The sequence below is a fragment of the Bombyx mori genome, chromosome 6 (assembly GCF_030269925.1).
Source record: "Bombyx mori chromosome 6, ASM3026992v2".
NCBI lineage: Eukaryota > Metazoa > Arthropoda > Insecta > Lepidoptera > Bombycidae > Bombyx > Bombyx mori.
In genome coordinates, this window is record NC_085112.1 from 15,637,535 (window position 1) to 15,662,038 (window position 24,504).

At 38.6% G+C, this 24,504-nt stretch overlaps 3 protein-coding genes across 6 annotated transcripts in view; 1 reads left to right on the plus strand and 2 right to left on the minus strand.

The window, feature by feature from the left end:
- LOC101736572 (mitochondrial pyruvate carrier 1) overlaps nt 1-24,504 on the minus strand; it is a 497,008-nt gene that overhangs the window by 453,544 nt on the left and 18,960 nt on the right. The window lies entirely within an intron of this gene.
- FRSA (phenylalanyl-tRNA synthetase alpha subunit) lies at nt 544-10,262 on the minus strand. Its single transcript, NM_001195465.1, has 6 exons — nt 9,747-10,262; nt 9,046-9,400; nt 8,136-8,413; nt 5,732-5,872; nt 1,613-1,820; nt 544-790 (listed from the first exon to the last, which is right to left on the minus strand). The coding sequence occupies exons 1-6, from the start codon at nt 10,017-10,019 to the stop codon at nt 570-572; spliced, it is 1,476 nt and encodes a 491-aa protein (NP_001182394.1). The 5' UTR covers nt 10,020-10,262; the 3' UTR covers nt 544-569.
- The window catches only part of LOC101736300 (saccharopine dehydrogenase-like oxidoreductase), a 30,593-nt gene continuing 19,311 nt past the window's right edge, over nt 13,223-24,504 (plus strand). The window contains exons 1-2 of one of the 4 annotated variants that reach the window (XM_038011608.2): nt 13,223-13,458; nt 23,598-23,766. In XM_038011608.2, the coding sequence (XP_037867536.1) occupies nt 23,598-23,766 (169 nt within the window). In that variant the 5' untranslated portion in view covers nt 13,223-13,458. Of the gene's footprint in view, nt 13,634-23,597; nt 23,767-24,504 lie in introns of all 4 variants that reach the window. The other 3 variants (XM_038011607.2, XM_038011609.2, XM_038011611.2) reach the window with 3 other exon arrangements.

A 24,504-nucleotide genomic window follows, 5' to 3' on the forward strand; every position in this document is an offset into this window, starting at 1 on the left:
TGAGAAAATTAAATTTACTAGATATTTTACTAAAACGCACAACTATTTTAGTGATATTGTCGGGTAAGCACAAAACATTCTGGTCATCTTCCTCGCCGAACCTTGAGACTAAGGGCTCGACAGGTAAATTAACCCATAGACACAGCCCACTGAGTTTCTCGCCGGATCTTCTCAGTGGGTCGCGTTTCCGATCCGGTGGTAGATTCTGCGAAGCACTGCTCTTGCTAGGGCCAGTGTTAGCAACACTCCCAGTTTGAGCCCCGTGAGCTCACCTACTAGTTAAGGTGAAGCTGAAATAGTCGCTCAAGGCTATCAGCATAGGTAGGGGAAAAAATTGTGAACAAGTGTCAAATATCTCATTAGATCAGTACCCGGGGGCGGTACATACCAACGCACACGGTGACATATCGGTTAAATCACGTAAAGGAAGGTAGATATTGAAGTTGCATAGGCTGCATTAATTACTTAACATCAGGTGCGACATAAGCTCATCTGCGTGTTGTAGTTCTATGAAGATACAAAATAAAGAAAAGTCAGAAGATTATCAACAATCAACAGATTTATTTAATTCATTTATCGAGCCTGCATATAGGGTTGTTGTAGACCATGCGCAGGTCGACCTTGGGCCCGACCAGGTCCCGGATGTTGTTGAGCCCGTACTTGATCATGGTGGGCCGCTCGAGGGACAGGCCCCACGCTATCACGTTCACGTCCTCAGGCAGGCCCATGGGCAGCAGCATCTCAGGTCTGAACACCCCCGAATTACCAATCTCTATCCATTTGGCGAGACCTGAATGATATTGATGCACCTTTGTAACTTTGTTCAGTTGCGAGTTTTTTAACGTTCTCGATAGCGTAAAAGTTAACTCATATTTGTATGGAATAAGATCGTTTGCGTACGTTTGCCGCTAGGGGCGCTGTTCCAATTGCATACAAAATTGGCTTAACTTTTACGCTATCGAGAACGTTAGAAACTCGCAACTAAGCACACAGTTTACGTGCCCCGGGATTGACTCCCGGCGGTTCAACGTGTGTTCAGCTCGCGAGTGCCGCACGGGAACCGATATGTTACAGCTCGGTCGGAAGCTGACTGATGACCAACAGCACACTAGGCTCGCATTTTTTTATTGCTTAGATGTATAGACGAGCTTACGATCCCAAATGTAGGTCAACGACGTAAATACCGCCACTCATCTTGAGACATGAGTTCTAAGGTATCAGTATAGCTACAACGGCTGCCCCGCCCTTTAAACTGAAACGCATGATCACTTTAAGGCAGAAACAGGCAGGGTGGTCGTTACCTACCCACCCGTGCGAACTCACATAACGCCCTAGCACCAATAATTACGCAAATTATATTTTTTGCGGTTTTGTTTTAATTACACGATGTTATTCATTCACCGTGGAAGTCATTCGTGAACATTTGTTAAGTACGTATTTCATTACAAAAATTGGTACCTGCCAGCGTGATTCGAACACTGGCACAGTCGCATCACTCGGCACGAATGCACCGGACGTCTTAACCTTTAGGCCAGGACGCGTGATTACCAAACAATGCATTCAAGATATATTATTATTTGGGAACGTGTCCAAGAGCACGCGAGTCGCTCACCGGTGTGGTATGCGAATATTTCCATGCTGGGTTCGGTGTAGGGGTTGTACGCCGGCTTGAACTGCAGCTGGTCGAAGCCGAGCCTCTTGAAGAAGGCGTCCAGCACGGTGATGAGGTCGGCGAGCCCGAGCCCGCGGTCCGCGACCACGCCCTCCACCTGGTGGAACTCCGCCAGGTGGGTGGCGTCCAGGGTCTCGTTGCGGAACACCTATATATTGTGAATTAACCAAATTCAAATTGTTCACAACGAGACTAGTCTTAATTTTATTTACCAAGATTTCCACTTCAGTCACGCTCGTTTGCTTTATGCAATTTATCGACACCTCCATGCAATAAAATTGTAACTCATTTTTTTAGATTTTTGGTGAGAGTAAAATGAAAATTCCAAATATCATAGCTATTCAAGGTTTCACTCTACAATCTTCGAAAGTGTTGTTATCCTATGTTTTTAATGTGCACTATTGTCATGTACTTTAAGATTATAAAAAAAAAGTTGTTTTCATGGCTTTTCATGACTTACGTGAAAAACAATGCCTAGTCAAGTCACTTGAGCTACAGTGACAAACATTGTATGTCTGAGTTACGTCCTTTATTTTTTTACTTATTATGTTTTTTATCTTTTCAAACAATTGTAACTCTGAGTTACAATTTTATTGCATGAAAATTGTATGTAAACGTTCAATTGTTTTTCATACAAATAATTGCAAATTTCTTAAAAATCCTATCATAATGGACATAAGTCACTATAACAGGATTAATATTAATTAAAATATTTGATTGTAAGACTAAAACTGCAGCTTACTGACAAAATTTATTAAAAGTTAATTAGAACAAACACTTATTAAAGCATCGCACGCAGTACCTACCTACCATTTAAAATCAGCCGCTAATGACAGGAATAACAAAAAAAATCAACTCCATTTTCTTGTTTGGTAACATTAATAAAATAGAACTCAATAACAATTAATGTTTATCATCACTTTTGTTATCTTCAGCTAATTGAGTTGAATGTGGAAGATTTAAGTAAAATTCTGGAATCGCGTTGCACTTGCATAAACTTACGAGATCTTTAAAATTTCCTGTGGAAATTGGGAGTATTTTATCGTTGAGTAATATTTTTTTTATTGCTTAGATAGGTGGACGAGCTCACAGCCCACCTGAAGTTAAGTGGTTACTGGAGCCCATAGACATCTACAACGTAAATCGTAAATGCACCACCCACTAAAACGGGTAACGGAATACTTTCTTCCTCTGGCTGTTCATATGAGTTGTTTCTTTAATTCTTGTCGATTTTTAATGCGTTTCCAAGCAAGGTTAATAGTTAGATATTGGCTGCTTAAATAATCATATTTGGAAATATATTAAATCTTGGTTTTCTTTTTCTATTGTAATGTGTTTTAATTTAGACCACATTACTTTTTCTCATAACTATCCAAGTTGTTTTTATCCGTCAGAAGCCTTTAAAATCTAGAATTACATTCTGATCTAATTCAGCTACGACTAAGGCTCGCATGTTGTTATAGCACATCTAATTAAAGTGATCCATTGCTCTAGTACGTAAATAATTTGATTTTTGTTCCGTAGTTCAGTCAATGCATGCATGGCATATCCTTCAGATTGCGAACGTCCAACTTTAAAATAGTTATGTATAATCGATATGCCAAATATTTTACACGCATAGGAAACATAGCTATTATTATTCGGTTATGGTTTTGTCCGCCACAGCAATTAGAAAAAAAGTTAAATATGCGAAAGCCTTCTTCATATTTCTGTTTAATAAAAAGAAACACAGCCTGTTGTCTCGTTCCATACGTACGAATATCCTTTGGACTTTCCTAAATTTAAGATGGTAAAATTATATACAGCAAATTTCCTTCTATAGTAAAATAATGAAACTTCAGACCGGGGTGTTGTCAAAACATTATGTAAGTCATAAATGGCTGTGACTATGCTTGGATTTCTTTTGGATTGAAACTTATAAGTCAGATACAGAGGTTTTGGCTTATGAAATTCTATCTTGTATTCTTTATAAAACATATCTTTATACTGTCTAGAATTTGACACGTTCTGTTGGACAATTAACTTTCATCCGATCAACATAAAGTCCATATAATTTAGAGTATGTTAAAAAGTATAATTTGTAAAGTATAATTTGAAAGTTCTTTTTCTTACGGTATGGGAATCAATTCTAGGGGTTAATGATAATAATTTCTGACAGAATCTTTCACTGCATCTGGGATCAGATTTGTTCGACTATTATGACTTCCTCTCAAATCCCTTGTTATAATTCCTGTCCCTCCTGCATCTATCTCCTTGTAAATAGTTTGCAACCACATGTCGGTAATACAGAGAGTGTCGAAAATCATATTTTTACAAAACCTTTTCTTGTCGCCATCAGCATATAAATAGTAATTAAAGGACCAATGACGTCGTGAGTGACAAATAACTGATGTTGTTATTTATTTTCGTTAAACTCTGTCTACACATCTACATACAAAATTTACTTGCCTTGACTCAGACACCAAAAATCTTTAAAAATCGCATATCTCGCCGTTTCCGATATCCTTTCTTTACAATTTTTAATCATGTAAACCGCACACACAATGCAAGTAAACTCGAGCGACAAGATCGTAATGCATCTTAGGGGTCAGGCCCGCACAAAAACTAATATCAAAGTCCGTGCAAAAACATTGTAACTCAGGTTACAATGCAGTAGCATGGTATTTTGTGTTCATAAACTCCAGAGTCATGCTGTGCAAAGATTGTGAATAAAGTTACAATTTTGTTGTATGTCATTGATTAGATATTCGTAATATTTTGTGTATTGTAAATAAAGTTACAATAACCTTGCAGGTTAATCTGTTTTTTTTGGGGATTTACAATGCTTTTACCTCTTTCATAAAATCAAATTGAATAGGCGTAGAGTTACAATTATTACACAGAAAAAATCCTTTTTCTTTTTGTATAAGAATAGCATTGTAACTCAAAATTTGTAAAAAAATGAGTTACGATGTTGTTGCATGGAGGTGTCGTTATATATGTAACGTCTGTACTCGCCACGAGCAACGTCAATACATGTCACCCGTATCTTGAGCATCCGTGAACACAATTATTATTACGTACTTAACACATTGAACGTCATATGAAAAATCGAGTATTTCCGAGGCCACGGTGCTCACCGGTGAGCCTTATCTTACTGAACGGTTCGGGCCATGAGGGTCACTCGTGAGCCGCGCGAGGGTTCCAAAGTAAACGCTGCCTATAAGCCACAGATCGCAGCTATCAAACAAAACGCGTATGGACGTGAGCCGCGCTGTCCCTTAGCCAAGCCGAACGCCTTGGCTTTCAAATCTAATAGAAAGTCCTAGTTTTCATAAAAATTATAGCCTTTTAAAATTTCTTAAAAACTAGACGGTAAAAGCCGTTAATTTTTATCTTCCGTGTAAATTATCGCATTTTATAAATGTTACACATAGAATCCTAGTTTGGGCCCGGATGACTGTGCGTGATATATTCTCAACTGTTATTAAAAAAAAAATTTGTTTTGTTTTCCTGAAACTGAACCATGAATGGCAACTTCGTGTAGCTAAAAGTTTGAGAGCAACTGGTTTTACGAATCTAATTGACGCGAGAGACCATTGAAATTGAAGATATTTTATAGGTTACCCATTCCCACATACCTATAGACGTAATCTATTCGGGCACGTCCAATGTGTTATGCGATTTTGAACTTTACGTTAAGTGGACGTAGGTCTTTTCAAATGGCTATTAAACAGCTGCTTAAGAAAACTCCCCCACGAAATTCCAGACACGCTGTTTGTGTTCTTTTTTTTATTTAATTTTTATTGCTTAGATGGGTGGACGAGCTCACAGCCCACCTGGTGTTAAGTGGTTACTGGAGCCCATAGACATCTACAACGTAAATGCGCCTCCCACCTTGAGATATAAGTTCTAAGTTCTCAGTATAGTTACAACGGCTGCCCCGCCCTTCAAACCGAAACGCATTACTGCTTCACGGCAGAAATAGGCGGGGAGGTGGTACCTACCCGTGCGGACTCACAAGAGGTCCCCTACCACCAGTGAAAAAGAGCAACCTGTGCAACAGAGCGAAGCACTCACCTTATCGATGCTGAAGTACTTCTGCGGAGTGAACTCTGTCTGCTGCGCCAGCCGGTACAGCATCCTGGCGCTGACCGCCGTCGTGTGCGTCCGCAGCAGGTTCTTCTGCGCCTCCTCTATCTTCCAATCGTATCTGTAACCCTGGTCATATTATGCTGCATTTGACAATATTCAAACGCACATTTTATACTTGACCAGACATACATAATTATTTGTTGAGTTCCGTGTGGTTTCAATTTTATCCTACAACTAGCTGTATCCGTCCGCTTCGTTGGGCATTTAAAATTAACTTTATTATTTCTCACCCCCACAAAGATTCTCATCATTAACGCCCCCGCAACTGGTATACGGAGTCTACCACTCACATAAATATTAGCCTATCCATTAAGTACATGTATTTTCTACATGGATACCAAGTTTCAAGTCAATCGGATGCACGGTTCTGTAGTTATAACGGAACATCCGTAAAAACCACTGTAGATTTATATATTAGTATAGAATAGAATGTATAGAAGCAATGAAGCTTTAAAATTTACTGTCTTAGTAGGCAGACGATCATACAGCCCACCCAACGCAGAGTGGTCACCGGCGTCCGGCGATATCCGCAATGTTTGGGCTCAGTCAACTACAGACTACCGCAAGCTCTAATTATATCGCGTTATAGAAATTGTGTAACGAATAGGTTTCCATGGTGCAGCGGATAAGTAAGACTGGTGGATTTCACTGGTGGTAGGACCTCTTGGGAATCCGCACGGGTAGGTACCACCGCTCCGCCTATTTCCGCCGTGAAGCAGTAATGCGTTTCGGTTCGAAGGGTGGGGTAGCCGTTGTAACTATACTGAGACCTTAGAATTTATATCTCGAAGTGGGTAGCGCATTTACGTTGTAGGTGTCTATGGGCTCCAGTAACCACTTAACACCAGGTGGGCTGTGAGCTCGTCCATCCATCTAAGCAATAAAAATAAAAAACTTCTTCAATAAATTCAATACTGGCACAAGATGAGTACAAGCTGATTCTTTTAATGAATAGTTAATTTAGTGTTGTTTGTGTTCGTTGTTTACCAGATGCCTGCAGAAGTTCAGTCCGGTTATATGAACGTTGAGGAAGTTCTAGCATACTTATTAAGTGACAACGTAATTACCATATCATATTAAAAGTACTGGTCGGACCTGACAGACGTTTTCGTGTAAAAATGTCTTAAATCCGAAAGTTACGACCTTTTTTTTAATAATTAAATTCCGATGGTGTATAAACATTATTAAGAAATTAAAAAGTGTGTCTGTGGCCTGTTGGGTAATTGACCTATTGGGTGAGCGGCCTATTGGGTAAGTGGCCTATTGGGTAATTGGCCTATTGGGTAAGTGGCCTATTGGGTAAGTGGCCTATTGGGTAAGTGGCCTATTGGGTAAGTGGCCTATTGGGTAAGTGGCCTATTGGGTAAGTGGCCTATTGGGTAAGTGGCCTATTGGGTAAGTGGCCTATTGGGTAAGTGGCCTATTGGGTAAGTGGCCCATTGCAAATGCAAGCACGTTCTCATTGTTCTAAGTAAAACGTAGTTTCGAAGTATGGATGCTCGAAGGCGTCATGGCCTAGAGGATAAGACTCACATCGAGCAACGTGACAGTGCCGGGGTTCGAATCCCGCAGGCAGGTGCCAATTTTTTTTAAGAAATACGTACTTCGCTAAGTTCATGAATGACTTCTATGATGAACAAATAACATCATGTAATAAAATATATATAATTACTAAACAATTGATAATTAAAACCTGGAGTGTAAATGTGTAAGGCAGCACGTAAGGGGTGATGTATGTGAGTCCGGTAATTACTTAACACCAAGTGCCTGCAGGTGCAGAGGTTACTAAGACCATTCTAGATTATGATAGACATTAATATCTAAGCATTTTAATTTCATTGGATTCTTGGAAGTCGTCGTGGCCTAACGGATAAGACGTCCGGTGCATTCGTGTTGAGCGATACACCGATGTTCGAATCTCAGGCGGGTACCAATTTTTCTAATGAAATACGTACTCAACAAATGTTCACGATTGACTTCCACAGTGAAGGAATAGCATCGTGTAATAAAAATGAAACCCGCAAAATTATAATTTGCGTAATTACTGGTGGTAGGACCTCTTGTGAGTCCGCACGTGTAGGTACCACCGCCCTGCCTATTTCTGCCGTGAAGCAGTAATGCGTTTCGGTCTGAAGGGCGGGGCAGCCGTTGTAACTATACTGAGACCTTAGAACTTATATCTCAAGGTGGGTGGCGCATTTACGTTGTGGATGTCTATGGGCTCCAGTAACCACTTAACACCAGGTGGGCTGTGAGCTCGTATACCCATCTAAGCAATAAAAAAAAAAAAAAATTCAACTGCTAATATTAAATTCAGTAATTAACAAACCTGGGAGCCATATCCACCTTTACTGTGCACCTTCTTCACCCTCTCCAGGTATTCCATGGGGAACTCCGTGGTGGCAGCAGGCGAGGACATGAAGAATGTGTCGTGAGCATCCCTGGCTGGGTGCTGTTGAGGTTGGAACAGTGCGTCAAAGTTCCAGAATGAACTCTCAACGTATTTATTTGTCGGCATCTCCGTGAAACCCATTTCCAAGAATATCTCACGGAATTCCGACCTTACTTTCAAGAGGGGATGGAGGTGACCACATTCTGGTGGTTGGCCTGTGAAATTATATAATTTAATGATTTATTATGGATCACTACTCAGAACGATTTCAACTCACAATTGGATTGTAGGCAATGTGGTATTAACTAAGATTTTAACAATTAATTAAATTCAATACATTTTGGAGCAATTATTTGAATTTTGGGACAGAGTGCCCTCTTTATCTACTCTCATCGCTTGCTTGCTTTTAGGCACTTAGTCACCATTTGATAGTAACGTAACCCACTAAGGTTCTGGATCTCCAAGTGGGTTGTGATTCTGATCATGAGACAAAAAAAAGAGTCTGAGTGACAAGAAATATTCTGCTCCATCCAGTAAGGAAGTTGTCAACATATTGATAGACAAGCTTTAACATTGATACTAACATTACAAGTAGTGTATGCTTTGATAGTATGAAATTACAGTAATTACATCTTTCTTATGACTAAATAGATTTCAATGTTTTTCTGATTGATTAATTTTAATAATTTAAAAAAATTACATCTTTATGAGATGACACAAAATATAGTCAACATTTACAAGTACAAGTACCGATGCAGTAATTGAGAACTTCTTGGGTCTTAGATACTTCTCAAATTGCATTTTTATTCTTATTGTTTACCTGAAAAAGTTCTTAGAAAAAACTTACCTAAAGCATCAAAATTATATGGTTTGAATTCTAGAGTCTTCCACGAGCCACTCAACAACATGTCACTTGTTAAATCTGTTTCCAATTTCTTTATTGTTATCGCAAATTGGGGGCCCTTCGACAGCAAGAAGCTTTTAATGGTCACCTCTTGTAGAAGTTTCCTTTTTTTATAGTCATTTCTTACATTTTCTGATAAATTATCTATACCTTTTCTAATTTCACTAAGGTTCTCCTGTACAATGTCTGTAATTGAATCAACTTTACGTTTGACGAGGGGCGGTCCACTTGATTTATCTATGTATATCCATCCAGATGACATGGCTTTACTGAATCCCACCTTTGCATTTGGTACCATCTAGAAGGTAAACTTTCAGGTAACTTCAGCAACTACTTTTACACGTTTTACAAGTTTTATTATTTATTTTTATTTATGTAGTTGTTAAGAGAAACAAGAGAAGAAAAAAAAATTTGTACGCATTTCATATTTCAAAAAATAATTAATGCACAAGGATCAATATAACATTATACATAATATTTTAATTTCTTAATAATCTAATAATATCATATTACTTGTTTACATTGTATCTATGTTATGACCAATTTATATATTTTTTTAAGTTTAAAGAAAAATCCTATTTTTTTGTGTTCTATTCATTATTCTAGATGTAATCTAAGATAATGTTCAAGTTCAAAACGTTTACCTTCATAGCTTCAGATTGCGGTACACCACTGTCTGGTATACTTCTGTATAATACGGCTTCGTGGCTACCATTATTAGCAACGAGTTCTCCTTCTTCAGTTAACTCCCATTTTGTAATCTTAACAGCTTCCGAAATAACCATTTCAAGAGCTTCCAAACTTTTTACAGCACCAACTATTTTTTGATGTTCTTCGTTGAATTCTTCACATAATTTTAAAGTGTCAGCTTTGTCGCTGTTTTCTAGATACTTTAAAATTCTTTCGTTCAATTCCATTTTGAGTTCTTCGCCCGAATATTTTAGCTTTTTAGGTTATAAAATCTCAAAACTGAGCTCCAGCTTTCACTGTTCCATTTCTATCAGCAGCAACCTATATGGCAGCAACGAGTAACGAAACGTCAAAACAACGTCAAAACAACGTCAAAATCACAAAAAGCATCGAGTCTTCTTCATTCTCACTAAAATTTTGTATTAGCTATCCATAGAGTTACTATTCTAACTGGAGTGCTTACTTCGTTTGACATAAAAACTAAAAATATACTTTATCTCTATGGCTTAAAGTTTATTTTTAAATAGCAAAAGATGTAAGGAAAAACGGTCTGAAAAGAGAATGATTATTAAGTGGTGGTGTCCCTCTCGCACATTTTACAAGCAAAAAGCAGTGTTGCTAGCTTAGAGGATTTTCCATAAAATCTCGGAATTTGGACCCCCGTCTTAGTTATCAAAAATGGCTTTTAGTGGTTAGTGGATTTTTTAGTAGCTTGGGCGTTGTTGAAAATTATCGAAAAGGTTAAAATCAATCCACTTTACAGGATTTTAAACATTTTATGACAATAATATATCTAAATACATATTATTTAAACGATGTGACTTAAACTTAACTAGAAAATGTTGCGAGAATTTAGAATTTCCATCAACGTCAAAAATTAAATTGGTTCAAAATAAACGTACAAAGTTATGGTGAAATTTATTAAAATAAATTATATAAGAAATATTGATTAGATTAATAGAACATCATATATTAATAAAGCTTATTAACAAAAAAATATTGTTCTATATTAATAAGAACTCTGTTTAATGGAAAATTTAATGGTAGGTACGTAGATTTCTGATGGTTTTCATATTGAATTTGGTGGGAAGCCAGATTAATTGTTGGCATCACCGAAAAAGAGCAATGAATGGATTAAAAGAAAAATGGCGTCTATTTACGTTTGTAGTACGAAGTTAAAATGGCACTGATACAGCTTGTGGCTTGTTTTTTTTCGAAAATCGTGAAAGTTTCCTTGTAATCATGGTGAACACTTTTAATGTAAGTGGTTTTAAGCGAGAATCCTCTCCAGTTTGTGGAATATTCTTCCATATTACAAATTCATTGATAAATTTTTACTAGTGTGAGCATATATTTTTAAAATGTGAGATATTTTTTCTCATTATAATATTTAATACCATTTGTCTTGTAAATTGTACTTAATCTATGTCATATACTAAATTTGAAAAAACAATCGTGAAAACTATAATTTTGCAATGTATTTTTCATATTATAAGAGCCATCACGTGGTATTTTTTGAACTTTTTTATTGTATTGAATAGCGTCGCACGCAAGCATGTATATCATTTGCCTGACGTTAAGCGAACGAGAAGGATCTTCTAGTAAATATGACGTTAGAATTTCTGGAAACTGTTCTATATAAAGGTCAAACAAGAAGAATCAAGTACTCAAACGCAAGAAATAAAAAATACCCCAAGAAAAGCAAAATTACGACAAGATGTTAAGGTATTGAAACAAAAACTTAAAAGTCGCGAAATAGTAATTGTAAATATAAAGTCGATTTTAGATTTATTAAAGAAAAATGGCGATTTTTAATTGAATTGAAATTTAAATTGCGAAATTTTAATGATACTCATGGTCCACTTAGATATTGATTAAAATAAATTATGTATTACGTTGAAAAAAAAGAATTTACTTAATATAGAGGAAATGTTATATTATAAGACTACAGAAAATTAACTGAACTTAATAATAATAATATAACCAATATTTTGTAAATAGAGATCAAGTACTATGTGTATCGTGTTATGTGTATTGACTTGTCATTTAAGAGTTATTTAATTGTCTACATATAACAAATAAATGAATTTGAGTTCATTTCATTTTATTACCCATTGTGTTTTATTTCCTAAAATGTAACTAGTAGACTTAATATACACGTGTCATGAAAATAGCACAGAAGTAAAAATACAAGCAATTTTAAATCAATTGAAGATGTGAATGTAAGAAAAGAGCACCCGATACGCACAGACCATGTGTGTTGCAGTGTGTCAAATATTAATTTGCACGGCCCACTTAGCCAGTACATTAAAGTAGGAATTGCGTAATTAAGTTCAACATAATATATTATTTAAGTCGCGGTTGAGTATTCGGACGTTAAACATGAGTTTGAGGAAGTTTAAGTAATAGAACTGAGGTAATGATGTTTGTAATAAAACTCAGTGCTCTTTTCAGTGCGATTTTCGACAACGCAGCAATTTCAAAAAAAAACCGTCGGAAAAAAGTCACCATGACGACGAAGCAATGTTTAGAATTGAATTTACATAAATAAAACGTTGCAAGCACGTGTTTTGTATTTACATAGGGTTACACAGAATTACTTAAGGTAAATTCAAAACTGACGCATGTGTATAATTTTATCCTATAAAAAAAAATTATATGGTCACCATATTAGACAAGGACACCGCGACCAAAAAGTATTCTCTTTCGAGACCGATTTCTCGGCATTAGACAGCACTCCAGTTGTAGGTACTTATTAACTCCATGTAGCTATCACTTTCATTCGTACACTTTTTTTATATGGCAATTGGCTATTTGTAATACTACTACTATTTCCATTTGTTGTTGATTTTACAAAAATCTTCAATCAGTTAAGTTATTCAATTCAAGTTAGTGGATTTTTGGAAAAAAGTCTAAAAGCCACGTCTACTAACGTTTTTTTCATTTTCCACTTGTCTACTTTCATACTACCTACCGACTTCCCACCTCGGATTCCCGCGAAATAGTTTTCTTCCATATCTCAAGTAAGCAGTAGTACCTACCTACCCCTTATCCATATAGTTTATGCCATATAATGTCTATAGATATTGTCGATATGGACAGGCAAAATAATCTTAGTTTAAATGAATTTTATTGTCGGCCGTAGAGTTTGCTTGAGGACCAACAACTGTCTAATTCCGCAGTAAAGTGGTCAAGTGCAGTATTTTTCAAGGCATATGTAGATGCTATATTATCTAATTGTAATTTAGGCGTTACGTCTCTTGGGTGAAAGCATTCATGTTGTGATGTTGTACTAAGTTTGGTTGTTACCTAAGTCCTGCAACACAATATTTTTGAATCAGTTGGGAGGCAATGAGAGGTCATATCTTAATCTTTTATTAGTTTGTACTTTGTGGCTCAACTCAGTGAGCATGCTTCACAAAAGTGTGTTTGCTATCTATGATTCTAAATATAAGTATACCATAGACTATACAATACACTTTAACCACTTTATTGCACACTTGCACAGTTGCACACATTCATTGGTACCAACATACATATTCAATTTATGATTTTTGTACTATTCAAGGTATTCAAGACTCAAGTGCAATTTACGTTGCGTGTATACAACGGCAACAATTGACAATTTTGAACAGTGATTTTCAGGTTGGAGATAAGGTATGTCTGGTATGTGTAAGCAACGTGTGGTAATTTAAAATATCATAATTTCTTATCTTGAACAAATATGTAATTGGTCGAAATTTAAATAGTGCGGCTTTTGTGTTAAATTTGTGAAATAAGTTATAAATTGATAATTTGTGTTTTCGTGTCTACCGAATGTTTTAGAATCACAAGGAAGAAGGTAGAATTACTTGGTTGCTAGTTTGGTTGAAACATAATGCATTTTTAAATTAATTGAATGATTGTTACATTAATTTCATTAATTGAATTTTTATGATTTCATAAATAATGTTAAAAAGACTTCAAGCAATTTAGTACTTTATAGTAGGGAATATTAGGAGAACAATGACATGTAAATAAACTATTTATCGTAAACTAAATTATCACGCGGCTTAAAATGCTATCACACAAAATATGATATCAAGTAATGGGAATCTCAAAACTAAGGTTTGTTACGGTATCAGTCGACGCTGAAACGTGTCCCAATTTTTACAAACCGTGTTTCTCAATCAGGGTTCGCCGATGTTCATTTCAACATGTAAAGCGTCCGATCCCCTCCGAGGTCAGAACCCGGATGAGGTAAAGGGGTTACCGCGGTCAACATTACAACCAGATGGCGTAGCTCACCCCAAGAACGCCCGGCCGACGGAGCCTTCGAGGCGAATCGAAGGCTCTGACACGTCGGCCGTCTCGGTACGGCAGTCCGTCAAGCCACCCATACAGTGCTGCTGGTGTCCCGGAATACCCCGCTGGACCAGGACTAGCCTGCCGGGTTGGGACGTGATACAACGTCAACCGGTGTTCCTTGGCGGCGCGCTAGAGTGCTGGTAGCGCGCCGCGCGGCCTCTACTCCGTCAGGTCGCCCCGTTACCTTCACCGGGGGGTTATTGATTTGAAGTCGTCGTGGCCTAAGGGAAAATACGTCCGGTGCATTCGTATCTCGCGATGCACCAGTGTTCGAATCCCAGGCGAAATACGTACTTAACAAATGTTCACGATTTACTTTTACGGTGAAGGAATAACATCGTGTAATAAAAATCAAACCCGCAAAAATTATAATTTGCGTAATTACTGGTGGTAGGACCGCTTGTGAGTCCGCGCGGGTAGGTACCACTACCCTGTCTATTTTTGCCGTGAAGCAGCAATGCGTTTCGGTTTGAAGGGTGGGGCAGCCGTTGTAACTATACTGAGACCTTAGAACTTATATCTCAAGGTGGGTGGCGCATTTATGTTTGTAGATGTATATGGGCTCCAGTAACCACTTAACACCAGGTGGGGTGGGGTATGCTCGTCTGCCTACAAGGGCAATAAAAAAATTAATAAAAAAAAAGGCTATAGAATCCACACTTTCTGACTTTGTAATATATGCTACGACTAGTAATACGGAAGTACAAATTCCAAAGTTAAAAAAAATGCGTGTTTCCTTTTTATAAATTTCATCATAAATTCGAAATTTAATCTTAACGTAACGAAACCATTCTAGATGTATATTAAATAATATTAAGTAGCATTTAAATTGGAGGTCAAATGAAAAATGTTTAAATATTCACTAAAAATATGTACGCGGAAAATGACTGTTACTACTCATAATAATTATTTAACGGGTAACATAACTATTTCTGTTGCTGCCTCATGGGATGCTTAAATGGGCTTTGAGTAACTCGGCAATATCGAGGAGGTTAGTGTTAGGAGCACTAGTTTCAGGTGCTCTAGTTCAGGAGCACTAATTTCATGGACATTAATGTCAGGTGTACTAGTGTCATATGCAATAACGTCAGGGGAGCTAGTGTCAGGTACACCAGTGTGTTGTCGGTTCGACGTTTGTTAGATTAAAAAGCTAACCTTTTTTTTACTTATCGGCTATGTTAAGTGTTATTGTTGTTATTGTGCGGTTGAAAATTTAACTACGTTGGCATGTCTATGCACCTTTCTTTGTTGACGTCCAGCGACTGACCATTCTACATCGGGCGGGCCGTATGCTTCGTCTGCCTTTTCTATACTAATATTATAAACAGGAAAGATTTGTTTGTTTGTTGTATTGAATAGGCTCCGAAACTACTGAACCGATTTGAAAAATTCTTTTACTGTTTGGAAGCTACACTACTCCCGAGTGACATAGGCTATAATATTTTTTGAAAAAAATTGGGGGTTCCTTACTAGAACTCCAATAATGTAACCCAAAGTGTAAAAAAAATACCTAAAATATTCTTTACATCGCGTGCCCTGCGAAAACTATTGATAAAATACATAATGTACTACGACTTTGTAGAACATTATTATTTACAAAAAGTGTCGCGACAGCATATGTCTAACTATTATAGTTATGCCGCAATAAGTGTTCTTTTATTTTAAAAAACAAAACAACGTCGTTGACATTTTTGTTAAAGTCCCGAGCGGAGCCGAAACTGACCGCTATTGTGGAAATAAAAAGAAAAGCTAACGTTTTATTCACCGTTTACTTGGTAACGATTAAATAAATCAATTGATTCGTCTAAACTATTTCTACGATACCATCGTGTTCTTGGCAGAATCCGTTTTTCATAGGATCTCGTTATCTGTGATTTTCAGTTGATTTTCTTACGACCTACCTGGAACTACTTAAATACCGCAACAAAAGGCTGAAATCGACAGCATGGTGATTCCTTTTCTTTGTTTCACGAAACGCCACACCAACATTAAAAGCGACTGAAGATCAGAGGGGCGGGCGCGAATGACTATCGAAAGAGTATTCGGATCGCTATCGAGAAAAAATGTATAGGATTTAAACAGCGCCCCTACCGTCCGGTAAAAGAATCAATTTCTTCTTCTTCTTCTTCGTCGCTTCCTCATTACTGAGGGTCGTGACCACCTTGGTCTAGTTTTTGCATCAGCTTCCTCCAATGTTGCCTGGATTCGGCCTGCTTGATAGCGCCCGGGACGCTGTCAAAATCAATTTCAGCAGCTCGAATGGATTTACTCACTTTCGTTTCGCAATCGAATCGTCAGGTTCTCGAAACACGAAACTTATACTCGTAATCGAGAGCACGAAAATTGTTTAGACATAGGGTAGCGTAAATCTCGAAGGCTGATTGGCTATCGAGTACCTACTACCATCTAATGCAAGGACGAGGAATACGCGGCCGGCCGAGCATTTCTAAAATTGACTTTTTTTATCGACTTTCTCGTTTCTGTTCGTTTTTTCTGTTCTTTTCTCGTTTGTTTTAATTTTGCCTTAATATTTGTATATGAGATCTTTACTTTTTTTAGTTTTTTATATTTAATTCTAATATATATTTATTACTAGCGACCCGCCCTCGCTTCGCTTCGGAAACATTAAAACACACATGAAACCAAAAAAATAAAATAAAAAAAAGTAGCCTATGTTCATCAGGGACAATGTCGGCTTCTAATGGAAAAAGAATTTTTCAAATCGGTCCAGTAGTTTCGGAGCCTATTCGAAACAAACAAACAAATCTTTCCTCTTTATAATATTATATATGACGGAGGAGAAACGCTGAAGGAATGTTTTTAAAAAGTGTGACATCACCATTGCTGACGTCACGGTCATTAAGTTCTCGACGATGACTCATGTTTGGGCTTCCAAAACAAAACTTCACGAGAACTGCGTATATTGCACGAGAAGCATAACAACGTTACAGAGAGATCCGTACTGTACTACGGCTCGGACACGAATGAATAAACGCTAGACAGCACGGCCGTATTTATAGGACTTCGTACACGTCAGCGTGTTTACAAGTATTAAACACGTGAGCGTGTTTACAAGATTTTAAAGTATTGAAATTACAATAAAAGGGACTGTTTAACATCAATTTCTTATCACAGAGTAATTAGTTGATGATCAGTAGGTAAATAGTCATATTTGCGCCGACACGGCCATACTGACAGGCGGTGCGTGCTCTGCACCGGCCTCGTTAATTCTCGTAGGTTTTTCTTTGATTCTCATTGACCTGCAGGAATAAAAAGTTTTCTCTGAGTAGCGCATCTGTTATACTTGCGTTACTTGTAACTATGTAGGTTTGAGACTTATTAATGCGATTTGATTGTAGGGTTCTCGGAGGGTTCTCGGCGGTTCTCGTAGAGTTCTCGGCGGTTCTCGTAGAGTTCTCGGCGGTTCTCGTAGAGTTCTCGGCGGTTCTCGTAGAGTTCTCGGCGGTTCTCGTAGAGTTCTCGGCGGTTCTCGTAGAGTTCTCGGCGGTTCTCGTAGAGTTCTCGGCGGTTCTCGTAGAGTTCTCGGCGGTTCTCGTAGAGTTCTCGGCGGTTCTCGTAGAGTTCTCGGCGGTTCTCGTAGAGTTCTCGGCGGTTCTCGTAGAGTTCTCGGCGGTTCTCGTAGAGTTCTCGGCGGTTCTCGTAGAGTTCTCGGCGGTTCTCGTAGAGTTCTCGGCGGTTCTCGTAGAGTTCTCGGCGGTTCTCGTAGAGTTCTCGGCGGTTCTCGTAGAGTTCTCGGCGGTTCTCGTAGATTTATTTAAGGTGTTCGGATAAGGATGTTGTGTAGTGTGATGTTGTGGCGTACACTGGTACTTATGTAGTGGGCGTACTCTGTGGTACTTATGTAGTAGGCGTACACTGTGGTACTTATGTAGTAGGCGTACACTGTGGTACTTATGTAGTAGGCGTACACTGTGGTACTTATGTAGTAGGCGTACACTGTGGTACTTATGTAGTAGGCGTACACTGTGGTACTTATGTAGTAGGCGTACACTGTGGTACTTATGTAGTAGGCGTACACTGTGGTACTTATGTAGTAGGCGTACACTGTGGTACTTATGTAGTAGGCGTACACTGTGGTACTTATGTAGTGGGCGTACACTGTGGTACTTATGTGGTGGAATTTTAGTAATCAAAAATAAAAACTTATCTTTGAGTGTCGATTTTGTTGCTCGACCATGCTGATTTGTGAAGTAGATGTATAGGCTCATCGGCTGTTGCTGGGGGGTAGTCTTCTTCCGCCGATATGGTTAAATGGTCTCCATGTTGCTGAGCGGAGGCGGCATGTGATCCCACTTGATTTATTCTGATGTGTCATCTTCACCCTGTAGGTCGTAATTTGGTTGTGTTTGTAGTTCTTCACGTGAGGTTGATGGAATGGGCTCGGTTGGTTCTGGAGTAGGATCTGAGTAAGTGACTAGTTTCCCGCCGATACGGTCAACTGATCACCAGGTTGTGGAGCACGGCGTAGCTGATCTTGGGCGACCTTGCGGGGTTGTCCTCGACCGATATCAAATAACGGTCATTTTCCAGTATTCTATAGACTTCATGTATTTGAGGGTTACAATGACCCTTCCAACTCTGGAGCGATAGCATGGATATTTATTCCAATATTGACGTAGTACTCCTTGAATTCGCCAAAGAACTCTCTTCCTCCATCGACTATTATTTGAACCGGTGCACCAAATAAATGCACAGCACGTTTTAGAGCCGCTAATGTATGCTGATCATCTGGAGTACCCAGCTTCCCTGCTATGTCCATATGAATAACTTGGAAGGCAGCCGTCGGTTTTTGTATCGGGTGTAATTGGGCTTGAATGGCCCTGGATCTTCCTTTGGATGATCGGCATATGACACAGCTATCCACAAATGTTTGAACAGTAGAACTCATTTTGTTGAACCAATAAGTCGGATTTTCTGTAGTGTCTTTTCCCAGCCGGGGTATTATGAAAAGAGTTAATAATGCTCCATTGAAAGGACTTGGGAACGACTATACTGAGCTGTTGACCGAAGGTGGGGTCATTGAGCTTCTTCTTTAGGATATTGTCCTCCAAAACATAATCTTCTATTGAGTTATTATTACTGAGGCTGTCTATTATTGATCGTGGTTCATCGTCCCGTCTCTGTTTAACTTTAAGCCAGTTTATGACCCGTTACGCGTTCACGTTTGAAGTCAGTGAACGTTCGCGTTTGAAGCAAGTTTCGTAAGTGTGGCCTGGTTTCTTACAGTAGGTACAGGTAGGTACAGTTGTTGTTTTCGAATCCACATTGTTCTTAGCTTCAGGTTTAGTTTCAGAAGGCTTGAATCTACAGTCGTTAGTGTTGTGGTTCGTCTTTTTACAAATACGGCAGCTTGATGTAGATGGTGTATGGTCCGAAAAGCGAGGACGTTTATTATATGTAGTGGAACTGGAGCTTGGATGACTACGTTTCTTCCGTGTGGATGTTGCTATTGAGATGAGCTCAGGAACAGTTGTTGCCCTGGTATTCAGTAGTTCAATACGCACACGCTCGTCATTTATGCATCCAATCACTGCCTCTACGGCGTGTTCGTCTCCCAGCTTGTCCTTGGTGATTCTTCGCCACAAGATCCAAGCGCGTGACAGGAACTCCGCAATGTCTTTTGTCGAGTCGTACTCATGTTCTCTAAATCGAGCTATGTCTCGAGAATAGCGGTTTTCTGGCTCGAATGTCGTGATAAGATTGTTGCGCAGCTCAGCCCACGAAGCTGCAGTGACCATCCAATTGTCAACCCACATTTCCGCTCTTCCTTTTAGGAGGCTGCCAACTTTCATACGTATGTCAAAGTCGTTTAGTCGATAAGTCTCGATGGCTTTGTCGATATGTTGACACCACTCACGTACTCCCACATTAGTATCGGGATCAAATGTTGGTAGGTAAATATCATTAATACGTATCTTAGTTTCTGCTGGTGTATTTAAGCGTTCCGACATTTGCTGCATCACATGCATCATCTGCATGATGAATTGTGGCGGTACGCTGCTCATCGGTGCGTTAAGCAATGCTGATTGTGGCTGTTCCTGTTCCTGTTCCAAGTGACTCCCAGTATTGCCTGTAGTATTTAATCCATGGTGTGGTTCTGTTTGTAATGTAGCTTCAGGTTGTTGCTGAGCGGAGGCGGCATGTGATCCCACTTCTGATGACGGAGGAGAAACGCTGAAGGAATGTTTTTAAAAAGTGTGACATCACCATTGCTGACGTCACGGTCATTAAGTTCTCGACGATGACTCATGTTTGGGCTTCCAAAACAAAACTTCACGAGAACTGCGTATATTGCATGAGAAGCATAACAACGTTACAGAGAGATCCGTACTGTACTACGGCTCGGACACGAATGAATAAACGCTTTTTTTTTTTTTTTTTCCTACCTATGCTGATAGCCTTGAGAGGCTATTTCAGCTTACCCTAGCTTGTGTAGGTGAGCTCGCGGGGCTCAAACCGGAGAATTGCTAACACCGCCCTAGCAAGAGCAGTGCTTCGCAGAATCTACCACCGGATCGGAAGCGCGACCCACTGAGAAGATCCGGCGAGAAACTCAGTGGGCTGTGTCTGTGGGTTAATTCGCTCGTCGAGCCCTTCGTCGCAAGCGACGGGTTCGGCGAGGACGGTGACCGGTGCTTGTATTGCCTAAAAGCACCGTTAGTGGATCAGGAGGATCCGTGATGACGTGTAGTAAACGCTAGACAGCACGGCCGTATTTATAGGACTTCGTACACGTCAGCGTGTTTACAAGTATTAAACACGTGAGCGTGTTTACAAGATTTTAAAGTATTGAAATTACAATAAAAGGGACTGTTTAACATCAATTTCTTATCACAGAGTAATTAGTTGATGATCAGTAGGTAAATAGTCATATTTGCGCCGACATATATATATATATTATAGTATAGATAAATAAAGTTAGACTACATAGTCTACATAAATACGTAAATAAATACATACATATGTACGTATGTATGGCCGTATGTAAGGACCGCCAAATTTAAAAAAAAATTATATTTAAATAAAATTTAAATTTAAAAAAAAATAATAATAATTGGCCCATTGATTAAAAAGGTTGCTCACCCCTGATCTACTCCTGATTTAATGTAATGATTCGTTTTCGTATCGAGGACTCGATACATTTACCTACATTACGAATTAGATAGATTTTCGTGCTTGACGTGCTGTAGCTTAGACGCTATGGTGGACGAGCCACATTGCTTATTGGGTCGCGTACCCAAATATCCATCCTACAGCCCCTACTCAAAAAACAAATATATTCGAAGCCCTGGTACCACGGTCTAGCATATTGGAGCTTCGAAGCAGTCACACATCCTCTCGGCACATCGAACTTTCCCATAAAGAAAACATTTACTAACTCATACATAAATTACATAAAGAAGCTGATACCTGTTTTACCTTCTTATCGAGATGCGCAACTGACTGATGCATAATGCAGACGAGGCACACTTGCACATATGTACATAATGTACCTACATAATACAGAAATCATGTATTCTAAAACTACACTACGACTGCTCGTGTGGTTTAAGTTCTCCTATTTCTCTGTATATTCTAGTATCAATGTGTGAAGTATTTTGAATGTGGATTAATTGATACGCTATGTTGTGTTCACTGGAAAGTACCCATCATATAAGGCGCAATCAATGTAACACATTGCCGGTCACCGTCCTCGTCGAACCCGTCGCTTGCGACGAAGGGCTCGACGAGCGAACTAACCCATAGACACAGCCCACTGAGTTTCTCGCCGGATCTTCTCAGTGGGTCGCGTTTCCGATCCGGTGGTAGATTCTGCGAAGCACTGCTCTTGCTAGGGTCAGTGTTAGCGATTTTCCGGTTGAGCCCAGCGAGCTCACCTACAAACGTTAGGGTGAAGCTGAAATAGCCTCTCACGGCTATCAGCATAGGTAGGAAAAAAAAACATGATTAATCGTATTGTTGTAGGAAGCGACACAGACTTGGCGGCGTAAGAAAAGTTTAAAGATTTATGTTTTAATGAGAATACAAAAATATTTTGAAGGAGATAGTGATTCTTTATGTTAACGTTAGCTTCCCAGTGATGTCGATATTTTAATACGATAATGACATAGTAAACAGCGTTAAAACTTTTAATAGAACATATAAAACAGTTTTGGAGTGGCCCGCAAATAGTTCATCTCTTAATCGGGGGCAAACGCTTAAAAACTTGTTGGATAAAAGAAATTAAGTAAATACTTTACGACAAAGCACACACATTCTTCTGGTCATATTTTAATACCCGCAAAAACGAACTCAACTATTCGTCAAATGAATGTTTACTCGCAGTCAAAAACGATATTATGAATAGGAGCGATTTTATATAGCATTTGTAGACGCTAGGAAATATGTTTTTTTTTTTAAACACACAGTAATAGAATCAAAGGCACGTTGTTGCAAAGTCGTAGTAGTTTAAAATAAGCTATTAATAAAATAATTAGAAATTCTATCAGAAGTTAATAATTATGAATAAGATTCCTAAATACAAATGTAATTAATTAAATAATACTCCGAGTAAATAATCTGTTATATAACGTTCGAAAAATAGTTGCGGTTTTGTTAAAGTTTCTAAAGGATTTGTTTCCTGCTTCAAATTAGTTGTCCTCCGCAGTCCATAAGAACAACTGGAGCCAGATGTAGAGTTATTAAATATTAGACAGGTACAGAAATAGGTGCCGTGAAAACACACATAAAACTGTTACGCCGGTAAGAGTAACGCCATCTGTCGCCGAATATCTGAACGAGAAGTACAACGCTATATGTTGTCAAATGGTGGAAAAACACATCGAAGCTACTCGACTTCCCAGAATGTTCTCGATAAATCTAGGGATGTCGTATCGACTATAAAAACGTTGCAATGATGACACGGAGTGAGCTAGTAATCGGTACTACTCGAAGCGAAACAGCGAACGGATCCCCTGAAGCGAAGCGGAAGAAGTGAATTAAGAATTTGAAAGTGTTCTGTGATTGGTCTAAGCGTAAATACAGTGTTAATTTGTACTTCGGTAGAATTTTTATTTATCCCGAACTCCAGCACGTAACAAAATAATCGTGAGTCAGCTAAATTGGACTGAAAACAGGAACGATAGTCAGTTTTTTTTTAATTTTTAATTTTTTTATTTATTGCTTAGATAGGTGGACGAGCTCACGGCCCACCTGATGTTAAGTGGTTACCGGAGCCCATAAACATCTACAGCGTAAATCCACCATCCACCTTGAGAGATGAGTTCTAAGGTCGCAGTATAGTTACAACGGCTGCCCTGCCCTTCAAACCGAAACGCATTACTGCTTCACGGCAGAAATAAGCAGGGCGGTGGTACCTACCCGCGCGGACTGACAAAATGTCCTACCACCAGTAAAAGAAAAAGCTGTAGGTATATTCAAAGTGTTACGTTTCGCAGATGACCAGATTAGATCTGATAATATTCGGCGCGACCGGTTTCACCGGCAGCCGAGCGGTGCTGGAGATGATCAGGCTGTCCAAGAAGTATCCCGCTTTAACTTGGGGCATCGCTGGACGCTCCGAGAAAAAACTCGAAGAATTAAAACAAGAGGCTACTCAGAAAAGTGGTGAGGATCTTTAATCACCAACTAGAAATAAATATAGCATAAGAACTGTTTAATTAATTAATAAAAATTCTGGTAATCCGATTATTATTAGGATTAAGTCGGCAGCCTTGTCTACCAAAAGGGCCAAATATACATTAAACGCAATTTAAATTTATTCATAGAGCCATTTTATTAACTCATTTTTATAGCCTTACTAGTAGTTACTAGCCGTACTCGCCCGCTTTGCTGGGCATTTAAAATTAACATTATTATTTATTGTGATTATTAATAGGAAGTCCAACACTCATACAAATATTAGCCTATCCATTAAGTACATGTATTTTCTACATGGGTACCAAGTTTCAAGTCAACCGGAGGCATGGTTCAGTAGTTATAACGGAACATCCGTAAAAAACACTTTAGATTTACATATCTATATATTAATACGTGAAGCAAAAACTTTGTATCCCTTTTTACGAAAATTGCGCGGACGGAGGATTACGAAATTTTCCACACTTATAGAGAATATAGAGAAGAAGTGCACAAAGCTAATATTTTTTTTAAATAATGCCTAAAAGATACATTAAATCAATAAAGAAAACGTTACACACACTACATACCATGTATTTGACGCACACACGCATGCATACTATTTATTGTCAAACTTTTGTTCTTGACGTCTGTTGTCAAATTGAGAATAGATTAAATTTTGTTTGTCTTTGTTAATATTTTTATAGTGTAGCCTTGGCGAAATTTGTG